We start from the raw sequence: 12050 nt of genomic DNA on the forward strand, positions 1-12050 counted from the left end.
TTTTCAGTTTGTAAATTTCTCTCCTAAGTGCCTCTGTATTTCAAAATGAAGTCTTGTTAATCGTGCATTGTTTTGTGTATGTTTACTGTTTGAATTTGCTTTGTTCCTGTGTTCCTGTGCTGCTAAATTAATGTTATGCTGTATTGTTCTTGATGTGCTATTTTTTTTGCTAATTACAATCACTCTGAAAGTTGTTGATGATGATGATGATGATCATTATGATGACTTCATTTTTAAGTCTCAGGGCGTTGATTGATGCCCAATTTGATTCCACACTCAAAAGTAAACTCCCAGTAAGGGCATAGAGTTTCAATCACTCATGCCAGTGGAGATTAATAATAGTAACACTATTCTTCTTGTCTCATTCTTTAGTGCCAAGTGACTCGGTCCAAAACTTGACGGCACAGATCTTCAGCTCCACGGTAATCATAGTGAGCTGGGACCCTCCTCTGGAGCCAAACGGACGCCCCTACTACCTGCTCACCTTACAGGACGCAGGCATCGTTCCAAACATCTCCAACCAAGGGACTCCAGCTGTCAACAAGACCATAAAGCACACCACAACTGACAACATCTTCCTGTTCACCAAACTCAGGAAATATTTCCCTTATGTGCTGACTGTTACCCCAGCAACTACTGCTGGCCCTGCCTACAACCATACAAGCAGAATGTACCTGAGAACGGATGATGACAGTGAGTTTATTCACAGATATTCACCCATGCAATATGTCTTTATGCATTTGTTGTGGCACTGACATGTGTGCGGATGTGTTTCCCTTTAGTTCCTAGTTCTGCTCCGTTGTTGGTGTCCACCAGGAACCTGTCTTCGTCTTCCATCGGTGTGGTCTGGCAACGCCCTCTGGAGGCCAATGGGGAGATAACAGAGTATACCCTGATTCTTGTTGGCCCGGAGGGCACCAACACGACACATACCCCCAACACCTCGTTCGTCCTCACTAACCTACTTCCATACACAGCTTACAATCTCACGATTACGGCCGCAACTCGTAAAGGCTCGGGGCCTAGTCTGCTGCTGCAGCTGCACAGCGATGAAAGCGGTTAGTTTGAAAGAAGAGTTTCAGTGATTATAGTGGGATGGCACAAACTTAATATTTTCTTTTCTCTATCTGCCCAACTTTATGATCCAGGTCCCACATCTCCTCCCCGTAACCTGACTATATATAACCACACGGCAGTCTCTGTGTGGCTGAGCTGGGAGCCTCCTCTAGAGCCCAACGGAGTGGTGATAAAGTACGGATTTCGGATCCAAGACCTCATCACACAAACCGTCACACATCGGGTACTGTTAATTTCACACACTGAAAGCAGCCTCACAGCAACAATAACACACACCTACACATACTCCAAGGACCCACTCAGTAAGAGTACACATGGGCGGGAGCTAATTTCACACTCCAGATGCTACTGAGCAGTAACATGATACTTTAACTCACCATCACATATGTGCTGATATACACATATTATCCACTCCAATAGTCAGATTTAATATCATATGTATTTTCTGTTTGTTTGTTTGTCTGGGAACAAATGCAGAATTCCTCTGGTTCATCAACCACAAAGTATCTTTCAGGCTTCAAGCCCCACAGCTCCTATGAGATCAGTGTGTACAGTTTCACCAGAGTGGGCCATGGGAATCAGTTCAGCAGCCCTGTGTCCTTCACAACCAATGAGTCAGGTAAAATATACACTGTATACAAACAAGGGACACATGTTAACACAGATATAGGTTTCCATTCTCAATTAGAGCTTTGGAATGTTTTTTTTGGGATGATAAGATTTGTATCAGCATGCCAAGCAAAAAGAAAATGAGGCCATACAGCAAGGCTTTCAGTAGGCCTTGGGGCAATTTTGGCAACCCGTTGGGTTGGAAGGGGACCCAGCTTCTTGTATACAGTGGAGATGGAGTGCTGCTAACCTTGACTGAGGATAGTCAGGAAGTAGAAAGAATGCTTTAAGGACCTTCTCAATCACAGTGACACGCTTTCTGTAGTGGAAGCAGAGTCTAGTGACTTGCCCATCACTGTGGCTGAGGTCACTGAAGTAGTCAAAAACTGTCCAGTGGCCAAGCCCCTGGATGGATGTAATTCGTCCTGGATGTTGTAAGGCTGTCTTGGTTGACATTGCCTCTGCAGCATGACATGGATGTTAGACACAGTGCCTCTGGATTGGCAGATCAGGGTGGTGGTCCTTAGTTTCAGAAGGAATACATTCCTCAGTCTCTCACCAAAGGTCTAAGTCAGAGAGCTGAAGAGGAGACTCTGTCCAGTAGCTCATTGGCTTTACAACCAGGACTCCTCTTTCTTACCAATTCTGTTTATAACTTTCATGAAAGGGATGGATAGAAATTCTGGAAATGGCCAAATTGCAAAGGGTTTCCACTTTATTGGCCTCAAAATTGCATCTCTGCTCTTTGCAGATGATGTGGTTCTTTGGGGCTCATCATGTGGGCCCCTCCAGCATGCTGTAAGATGGTTTGAAGCCAAGTGTGAAGCGGCTCCAATGAGAATCAGCAACTCTATGTCTGAGACCATGGTAGTCAGCTGGAAAAGGGTGGAGTGCCTAGCGAGTCTGGGACTCTGCCCCAAGTGGCGGAGTTTAAGCATCTCAGGGTCCTGTTCACAAGTGAGGAGAGAGTGTATAGTTGATCTACATTCCTACCATTACTTATGGTCATGAGCTCTGGGTAGTGAACAAAAGAATAAAGCCCTGGATTCAAGCAGATGGCATCTTAAGAACAGCTTTCGGCCTTTAAATCTGTAGGATTTTTTTTTACTTTTTGGGGCCAAGGACCGCTTATGGGGAAGAAAACTTTTCCAAGACCCCTGGTTATGGATCTTTGGGGTCTGTAGACCAGAACCTACTTCTAATGAAGTTAATGGGTTAAACTGGAACAAGAATTCTGGCTATTCTACCAAACAGAAACTAAAATAATAAATAAAATGTGATAATTAGACAGGTTTGATTTGTTGTGTCATGTAGTGTCGCTTTTTTTGGACCAAGTATGTTTTTAGATCTTTAATAGTGAAGAAAAAAGACGCAGTTAGTCAATACAGATATTTGCACGTTAGTAATAATTCAGTGTTCTGTCCAAAAACCTGCAACCTTTTTCAGTTCAATCAAATAATAAACAGCTAATCTCGTGAGGTTCTTTAGTAAGGAAATCAACCGAAAGCTAAGACTTGGGTTAACAACATGACTGTCTTGTGTCTTTCTCTGTCTGCAGTGTCTGACGCTGTAGGGAATCTGTCTTGCTCAGGAGTGAGCTGGGATTCAATTCTGTTGTCTTGGGAAATTCCTGCCAATCCTAATGGGCAGATAATTTTTTATGAGATTCAAGTGGAGGTAGACCAGCAGTCCTATACACATGAGGCCCATACACCAGAGTACACAGTGACTGGGCTGTCGCCAGACCAGGAGTATGCTCTCTCTGTAGCTGCTGTAAACTCTGCAGGACCAGGAGACAGTTTAAACTGTACAGCTTCCACCCTTTCAGAATCAGGTAGTCAAATCTTCTTGTACTGCATTTTGCATAACCGCCACAAGTGAATAATTGATTAAACCTTGTTGTCTCCTGACAGTTCCTGCTGCCCCTCGATTCCTCACCATCTCTCAGGTCACACCTAACAATGTGACACTTCAGTGGGCTCCACCACATTCTGTTCCAGGCCTGCTTAAAGAGTATCACATCATTGCACAGCTGATTTCAGCTAACTGTGAACCAAGCATATCAGTTAAAGCTCACTCAACCCCGAAGGACGACCTGGCCCCGCATTGCATTGAACACAATGTGACAGTGTCGATAAATGCTTCAGATGCAGAACAGGAACAAAGCTTCACAATCCATCCCGTGGCTAAATACAGATACTACCGCTTCAAAGTTGCTGCTGTGACCAACGCTGGAGTCGGAGACTATACACAGTGGAAATATGAACGCACCATGGCAGGAAGTAGGAATGACATTGACGACATGACCTTTTTGTGTTGCCAGATAGCCAGAGAGATTTGCCGCTTAGTCAGACCTTCATGACCAATATTTGACAAATAATGACTTATTTGTTTTCAGACGTACCAGCAAAATTACACAGCTTGTCTGATGTTTCATTAGCAACAGGCATGGTCAGTTGTTTTATTCTGAAAGATGTCTTTAGATGTTATATCATTATAGTTTAGCAGTGCGTAATTAAGTAGTAATTACAAAAATACTAAGGCTGTTGTAACATCATTATTACACGTGTCTGACAAATGAAAGAGAAAAAAGTAATAATTATAGTATAAATGGGTTAAATAGAAGCTGAATAAGAAATTATACTGATATTTATTGGACTGCACATGTAATGAATCTATATGCCAATCTAAAAGACAACATATGATGACATCTAACAACTGCAAAACTACAGGAAAGGCATTTAAAGTGAGGTGGACCAAGTGATCCCTGCTAATCCCAAAGAATGATCAGTTAACACTAATGCAACAAAAGTACCTTTTTATTAATGTAAACATGTTAACATTTAGCAATTAAAGCATTAAAATTGTTAGTCATGGCAATAACTTATAATACCTAATACATTTGCAATGAATTGTCCTGCATTGCTGCAGTAATTTTACTATCTAATATGTTCCGGCCAAATTAAATACTCGACCTCCCCTGCCAACTAATGTATGCAGGAAAGTCTTCAGCTCATTAATTCAGTATTTAGAACAAAGAAAAGATTAATTACCTTATCTTGTTTAGTCTTGTTTGATTCATATAACCGGAGCCACTAATTTTTCAGTTTTCAGTGTTTCTCTCATTTCCTTCCTCAGACCCTGATGCTCCTCCCCGTGACCTGAAAGTGACTTCCACCTCCACCAGATTTCACATTGCGTGGGACGCTCCGGCTGTTCTCTCTGGACCGACTTCTTATCTTGTGCAGGTCATCTCGTTAGACTGTGTTTGTCACAAATATGAGCATGTCACAAATGAACTGTAGAACAAAGTTAGCTATTCTTAGAACAGCTCAACAGGGTATTATGTTGTTCAGGCTTTTTCAAAAAGCAGTAGCAATTTAAGTACAAGGCTATAAAAGCAATCCAGTATAACTTAATAACTTTTCTATATAATGTGCTGTAATGCCAGGTGGATGGTCCTGGGGTGAATATCTCAATAGTCAGGGCTCCAGGGGAGTTGATGACCGTTGTTGTTACTAACTTGACGGCTTTCAGTCGTTACTCTGTGACTATCACTGCCTTCACTGGTGACTTGGAGCACGCTAGCAGTGATGGGAAAGCCATTGGACCCATTTACTTTCAAACAAAGGAGGAGGGTACGTCTTCACGTTGTAGTGACTGCTCCACCTTCTGCCCACCTTTAGATTTGACCAAATTAATACTGTTGTCTTGTATCTGATCCCAGAACCGAAAGACCCTCCAAAGAATGTGACAGTTTCAGTAATCCCAGAGGAAGTGCGTACTGTGAGGTTGACCTTTAACCCTCCAGAGGAGCCCAATGGAAACATCACAGAATACATTGTATACATCTATGAGAAGGACCAGCTGGTCAGAAACATTAGCCTTAACATCATCCAAAAAGAGAATAACACGATGGATGCTGTAATAGAAGGGCTAAAGGGAGGACGAACCTACAGTTTACAGGTAAAAAACACACCGCTGTGTGAAGCGAATTCTTTTCTTTTTCATTTTCATTTCATTCTTTTTCATTGCAAACCTGAGATTCGGTGTGTAAGTTCTCCATGTAAGAAAAACAATCTCCCCCAAAAATTATAAAACAAATATACAGTATTGTGCAAATGGTTCATCAGATGGCTCAGATTATCCAACATCATGGTTGTAGTGCAAGTTTACAGTGAGGTAAGTATACTAGCGACCAAAAGTGTCTTTTCATTCCCTTGTGTGCATACTCATGTTGGCATACACCGCAGTTCTTCTAAATGTTTTCCCTCTGATTCCTGGAAAATTCTCAGTGGAAAAATTTAACAGGCCTCATAACTCAAATGATAATGTGCTCTCTGGCTATGAAACTGTGGGCTCTGTCTCTAAAAAACTGCAGCTTCATCTCTAAATTGTAACTGGAACTCTGAGCACTGGTAATAATACTTGAAATGAAATTTGGATCAGCTTGAGATAGAAGTTGGTTCTTGCTCTGTAAGTTTGAGGTTGTAGGTGAAGTAAAAGCACAATTGGCCAGAACAGGGCTTCCATGGACCAACTTAAAGCTTTAAGAGCAGTTCAAAGATGCACAAGGAGACAACACTGAAGGGGAAACTTCAGTTATAGAACTTTATGATCTCATCTACTTTTACACAACACCAGCGCACCTATACTAGCCAAACAACCAAGCCTACCATCAACCAAAAGCTTGGACTTGTTAAACTTTTCAATGCCTTAATTCCTTTCTGTGCTGGTCTTTCTTACTTTTGTATTCCCTTCTCTCTTGTGCTTGTCTGACTGCAGATTTCAGCAAAGAACGGGGCTGGCAAGAGCCCACTCAGCTCACGTGTCCTGATTACTACAGGGATCAAAGGTACAAGCCCGTCTGTCTTGTCTGTGCTCTGCAATGCTCCAGAGTCTTTCTTTCTTGATGCAGCGGTGCAGCATAGTGTGAGACAGAAAACTACAACTGCACAGTATTATTGCTCGGCATTCAGGGCCGCTCTGATACAGTAAATGTATCTTGGCAATATTATTAGATGGGTGCTAATTATGCATTTATTCCAGCCTGTTTGTCGTGTTATATATGTAAATGTGGCAGATTAAAAGTACATCTTCTCACACAGACGCAACTTCTACGCACACACGTGTGTGTGTGTGTTTCTGGGTGTGCTCATGTGTGTGGTTGTGTGTGTATGTGTGTGTTTCAGCCCCATCCAAGCCAACCCAAAAACCCCAGGCAATGCTGAGCTATGGAGGGGTTGCCATGGTTACCCACAGGAGTATCACCATCCACATGCCTGCATGTTTCTATAGTGACGACAATGGACCAATCACAAAAATTCAGGTCATCGTGGCCGAGTCAGGGGGTATGACTCTTAAAAAACATTGACAGCCATCACTTTTAGTTGGATACACTCGACTCGGGCGTCTGTCTTTGTATGTGTGTGTGTTTTAAATCAGAGTTTACACTATGTTACTTTGTCCCTACCTCAAAGAAAAAAGGCAAGTAAAAACTTAAGCAGCTGAAATTTGACTCGGCCTCTTTGCACTTCTTCTCCTCTCTAACTTTTATCTTGCCACAGTGAAGGACAACAAGAACGTGACCAACTGGAAGAGCGCGTACTATGATCATCCCGCCCCTTACTTTACTGACTCAGGGTTCCCCAACCCCCCGTGCAATGACTCAAGTATGAATGCACATCTCAGAGGTGTGTTTAGAGATGGTTGGTCACAGAGGTACAACCAAACTGCTGCAGATAAATATGTGATCGGCGAGAGCAATGACTGCACGGGCAACAACACTGAGCATTTCTGCAATGGACCTTTGAAGCCTAACTCTGTCTATGTGTGAGTGCGCCACATACACAGTCAAATAAAAAAAACAACTTTTTTTATGTTTATTGTTGGTAAAAGCTAATGCAAAGTCTTGTGTTTTGTCTTATGTTTACCAGGTTTAAGTTCAGAGCCACTAACATCAACGGGGAATACACAGACTCTGAATACTCGGAGCATATCAAAACAGGTACTGCTGTACTAAGGAAAGGGGTAACCTGTGTGGCAAAGCCCTCTTCTTTTTTTGAATTAATGTTTATCATTCTGTGAATTCTTCTCTGTTAAGGAGTATGAGGAAATTTACTAATGCATCATTTTATTGTGAAATGAATTATCAATGCATGGGTTGCTTTATTGCCATTTCTGTGACCCTCCAGCTCCAGGCGATGGGCTGTTGACCAGAGAAGAGCAGATAATTCTGGGCGTTCTGCTCTCCTTCTTCTTGGCTGTGTTACTCATCATCATCATCTGTGGCTCAGTCAAGTAAGATGGCAAAAGACACTCACTCATTTGCATACATTAATAGTCTTAATCATGGCTAGTTGAGCATTACATCATTTGAAAACAAAACTTAACTCATTTTACACATGCATTTGTATCATTATTTACCTGTTTGTTTTACTGACATGTCAGGATCCACCAGCGTAAAAAGGAAGGTGGGACGTATTCGCCCAGAGAGGCAGAGATCATAGAGACTAAGTGTAAGCTGGATCAGCTGATCGCCGTAGCAGATATGGAGCTGAAACAAGAAAAACTCAACCAGTAAGTTTGTGCTAGTTTTAATCTAAAAGCGTCACTTTGACGAATATAACATGCACATTTCAGGCAACTGAATTAGGGTGCGCACTACATGACTTCAGGCTTTATTTAGCCTCTCCAGACACGATCTTAAATCTCAGTCAACAAGACAAAAAATGCCTTTGCTGCAGCCAACTTGATGTGCGCTCCTGTCAGCACAAAATCTTCTAGTGTTGTAGAGTTTGTGCAGAAAATAGCAGCAGCACAGAGACACATTGCAGCACTAAAGTGGCTTTATAATTTATCTTCAGTTCTCTGCAGAACAGACAAGTCTTCCTGTCTCCTTTCTCCAACCATCCTCTCAGACAAATTTAGCATCTAGCTTTACTGTTTTTTTTTTGTCTTTGGCACAAACAAGAGTGCAGACACTAAGTGGTGCAAGCTGCTCTTCCTTTACAAGCTGCAATTTTGAATCTGGTGAGAATCAAACTCAGGTTTAGTTGTTGTTTATGATTTATGAGTGCCACCGATGGTTAGAATATAGCAGTAAACTTGAGGAAAAATAATATGTATGTCAGTATAAACACTGGTGTATAATGTGGTTCATTAATCAGTAGCTAATAGGTAGAGCAGTTTGTCCACTAAGCAGAAATGCTACTGTATATACTACACTGCCAAATGCTTTGTAATAGTAAATCCTCTATATATATATATGTCCAGCCATTAACAATGCATAAATAGATTTTGCCATTTAAACAACCTCTAAGTGAACCCCTTCCTTCCACAACATTTAAAGAATACTGTCAGCCACATACTGACAAAACACAAAAGAAAACAAATAGAGAGGTCCATGTAGGTGAGTAAATGTGGCTGTCTTCAGGAAAAGTTGACCGTGTACGAGCATTAAAACACAGAACCTAATTACAAGAAGATAAATACAAGTTCTTCCCTGCAGAGGATAATTGCTACTTATCTCTTCTAATTAGGCAATTGATAAAGGATGCAGTTCCTGAGGACAGTTTGTCAACCACTCTTTTTAAGTTTCAAACAAGCAAAAAAAATGTGAACCAAAATATCCATACGCAGTTCACATTGCGGTCATTAGGACAGATTCTTTTCTATGCTTTGTTGTAACCAGACTCTCTTCCCAAGTTAGGTGATGAAACGAGGTCTCTATACACACTACCTCTCTCACAAGACTATCCATCTTCTTCTTTTGGCTGCTCAATGCCTCCATGTCACTCTATCCATAGCATCCTCTCCTCACTTCCACCCTCTGCATGTCCTCCATCACTACATCCACAAACCTCTTCTTCTTTTTTTCCTCTTGACTGGCAGCTTAATTTTCAACATCATTTGCAGTTTACAACAATTTATATTTGGCAATATGGTCAGGCAGAGCATTAAAGAGAGGAGATAGACTGGAGAGGGGTTGCAAAGGGAGCTGCAGGTGCAGCAGCAACAGGAGACAAGTTCAAGCAACTTAAAATATATTTTCCAGTTAGAAGCATAGAAGGGTACCAGCTAAGTCCTTAGCTGATGTGCCCTTGCACTGAGGTCATCTGTTTTCAACTGATCTACATGAAATGAGGACTGTCCTTTACTCTGTGGTATGCCTGAACTAATGCTTTGCTGAGTTTCATATTAAAATAACACACATTCCTTTGTATTTAGCCAGATTTCTTCCGCACACCTTAAGCACCTGCATTTGCTCGCTTAGGCTTTTGTTTTTCTCTCACTGAGCACTTCTCTCCCACCAGGTATTCTTCATTCTTCTTTAGACGGAAAGAGATTTATGTGATCCAGTAAGTTGGGCTTTTAGCATGTGTGTGGCACATTTTGTTGCATATATCTGTTTGTAGGCTGTAGTCTGCTTTGCGTGCATGTGTGTCATCACAGTGTTACTCATTAAGCTTTCATTAATTAATCCATCTGTGCTGCTTACTAAACCTTCAGTGGAGATCAAAAGTTGAACAAATCAGTGACATCAATGTATTACCTACAAACTGCTCCCTATTCTCCATCAATGTCAGGGAAGCTGGAGAGTTGCTGACAGACCTCTGCTTAAGACCATTTTAATTTGTTTGCCAACTTGTTATCTAAAAATTGCTCGGAAGGCTTAGCACTCTTGTAGGGTACTAATGTGTAAGCTTTATCGATGGCTGAGGATCTGCGTAGCTGCATGTCACAGTGCTGCAACAAGAAGGCTTCCTCGGGGGAATAGCTGCATTCAATTGATGCTACTGATGTTCACATATTCCTTTAGAACAAAACATCAAAGTCTGTGTCGATGTTTAACCAAAGCGATTAAAAACTGGTTAAACGTCCCTGCCTTCAACACATCGCCATGTTCTGTCTGAAGTGGTGATCAGTTCAGTTCTGTCATGGATAGAAAATGCTGTCGTGTGGGCTGTGATTACTGAGTTAATTTGTTTATATTGGTTGATTTTTACTGTCTATTTTTATCCAGGCTGCTCAGCTACAGGAAATCACTCAAGTAAGTCATCCTGTGTAAATATTTCAAATATGCACACAGTGCAGTATGAAAGAGTCTGCACTGTACTGCTTAGTCTTGCTTGTATCCTTGAATGTGTTTAAAGAAAATCACATATTGGCGTAGAGTTACTGTGCATCCTCTTCTGCTTCTCACATTCAGTGCATTTCTCCCCCGCCCTCACCGACAGGCCTGTCAACAAGAAGTCTTTTCTGCAGCATGTAGAGGATCTGTGTGCCAATGACAATTCCAAGTTCCAGGAGGAGTTTTCTGTAAGTGTTTCTTTACAACCTTCCCCTGTGCATACCAGACCAATAAATAAACTATAAATACAAAAGCAGAGGTAAAATAGATAAAGTTAAATATATACATTCATATGCCATTAAATGTATTTAACAGATTCTTAAAAATTAATATAGAGAACATTTTATAAAGTTACCCCAATTTTGCCTTCAATTAAATTGTCCTTATTAATTACAAGTCTTTTTGCATTTTTTATACATCTGTGCTTCTTCATGCAAATGTGTCATTCTGTAATTAGATCCAGATTTCACCTATTAGTTGATCAACACCAGCTACATGGTAAATACCTAGGTTCTTCAGAATTGCTGCTGATACTTTAAATACTTTAAAAATACTGTTTTTTAATAATAGTTGGTCAATAATTCTGTTTACATCTTCATGTGAATACATAAAATTAGTATGTATGTGATATCTCTGGGTTACTGGGTTACAGGATTTGATGTATTTGTCGAGAAATACAAAGGCAAAGCAAAGCAACAAAATAACAAACTCAGGTTTTTATTCTAAGTTTGATCTCTCAGAGAATCATAATATTCAACCACTAGAACAATTTTTCTCTGTTTAGGAATGCAAATAAATAACTGTAATTTGTCACTCTAATCAAACTAATAACAACGTGCTTTATTTTCATTCAGCTTTTCAATGATAATAACAATAATTATATTTTAGCATTAAAATATAATTTTTTTAAAGAACTTGGGGATACTGGTTGTTTTAACCATACAGAAACATACAAAATGATTTTGATAGTAGATTTGTAAAGCAGCTGGCTGGGCAGTGTTAATACAGTAGATGAAAATCTTAAGATATACATGGAAAATGAATGAATACAATGATAAATAAATACAGAAGAAAATGAAAAACTAGTGGTTTATATTACATTTAATACATTAGATAATTCACAAATTTTTGACCTTAGATGTTTCAGTCCTGCATAATTTTAAAACTAAACCTGTTCTACCATTTACATACATATTAGATAATATTTTCTGAAGTCAAAAGGACTGTGAGT

The 12050-nt window shown here is 40.4% G+C and overlaps 1 protein-coding gene across 1 annotated transcript in view; it reads left to right on the top strand.

Moving 5' to 3' along the window:
• The window catches only part of ptprq (protein tyrosine phosphatase receptor type Q), a 43219-nt gene that overhangs the window by 25734 nt on the left and 5435 nt on the right, over window positions 1-12050 (top strand). Inside the window, exons 40-57 of the mRNA XM_063480394.1 lie at window positions 373-693; window positions 783-1058; window positions 1149-1300; window positions 1555-1696; window positions 3245-3520; window positions 3600-3968; window positions 4825-4934; window positions 5138-5324; window positions 5414-5652; window positions 6472-6541; window positions 6879-7037; window positions 7254-7518; window positions 7623-7693; window positions 7881-7986; window positions 8137-8265; window positions 10002-10046; window positions 10712-10738; window positions 10926-11007. Of these exons, the coding sequence (XP_063336464.1) occupies window positions 373-693; window positions 783-1058; window positions 1149-1300; window positions 1555-1696; window positions 3245-3520; window positions 3600-3968; window positions 4825-4934; window positions 5138-5324; window positions 5414-5652; window positions 6472-6541; window positions 6879-7037; window positions 7254-7518; window positions 7623-7693; window positions 7881-7986; window positions 8137-8265; window positions 10002-10046; window positions 10712-10738; window positions 10926-11007 (3026 nt within the window). The remainder of the gene's footprint in view (window positions 1-372; window positions 694-782; window positions 1059-1148; window positions 1301-1554; window positions 1697-3244; window positions 3521-3599; window positions 3969-4824; window positions 4935-5137; window positions 5325-5413; window positions 5653-6471; window positions 6542-6878; window positions 7038-7253; window positions 7519-7622; window positions 7694-7880; window positions 7987-8136; window positions 8266-10001; window positions 10047-10711; window positions 10739-10925; window positions 11008-12050) is intronic.

Source organism: Pelmatolapia mariae, linkage group LG7 (genome assembly GCF_036321145.2).
Source record: "Pelmatolapia mariae isolate MD_Pm_ZW linkage group LG7, Pm_UMD_F_2, whole genome shotgun sequence".
Classification (NCBI taxonomy): Eukaryota; Metazoa; Chordata; class Actinopteri; order Cichliformes; family Cichlidae; genus Pelmatolapia; species Pelmatolapia mariae.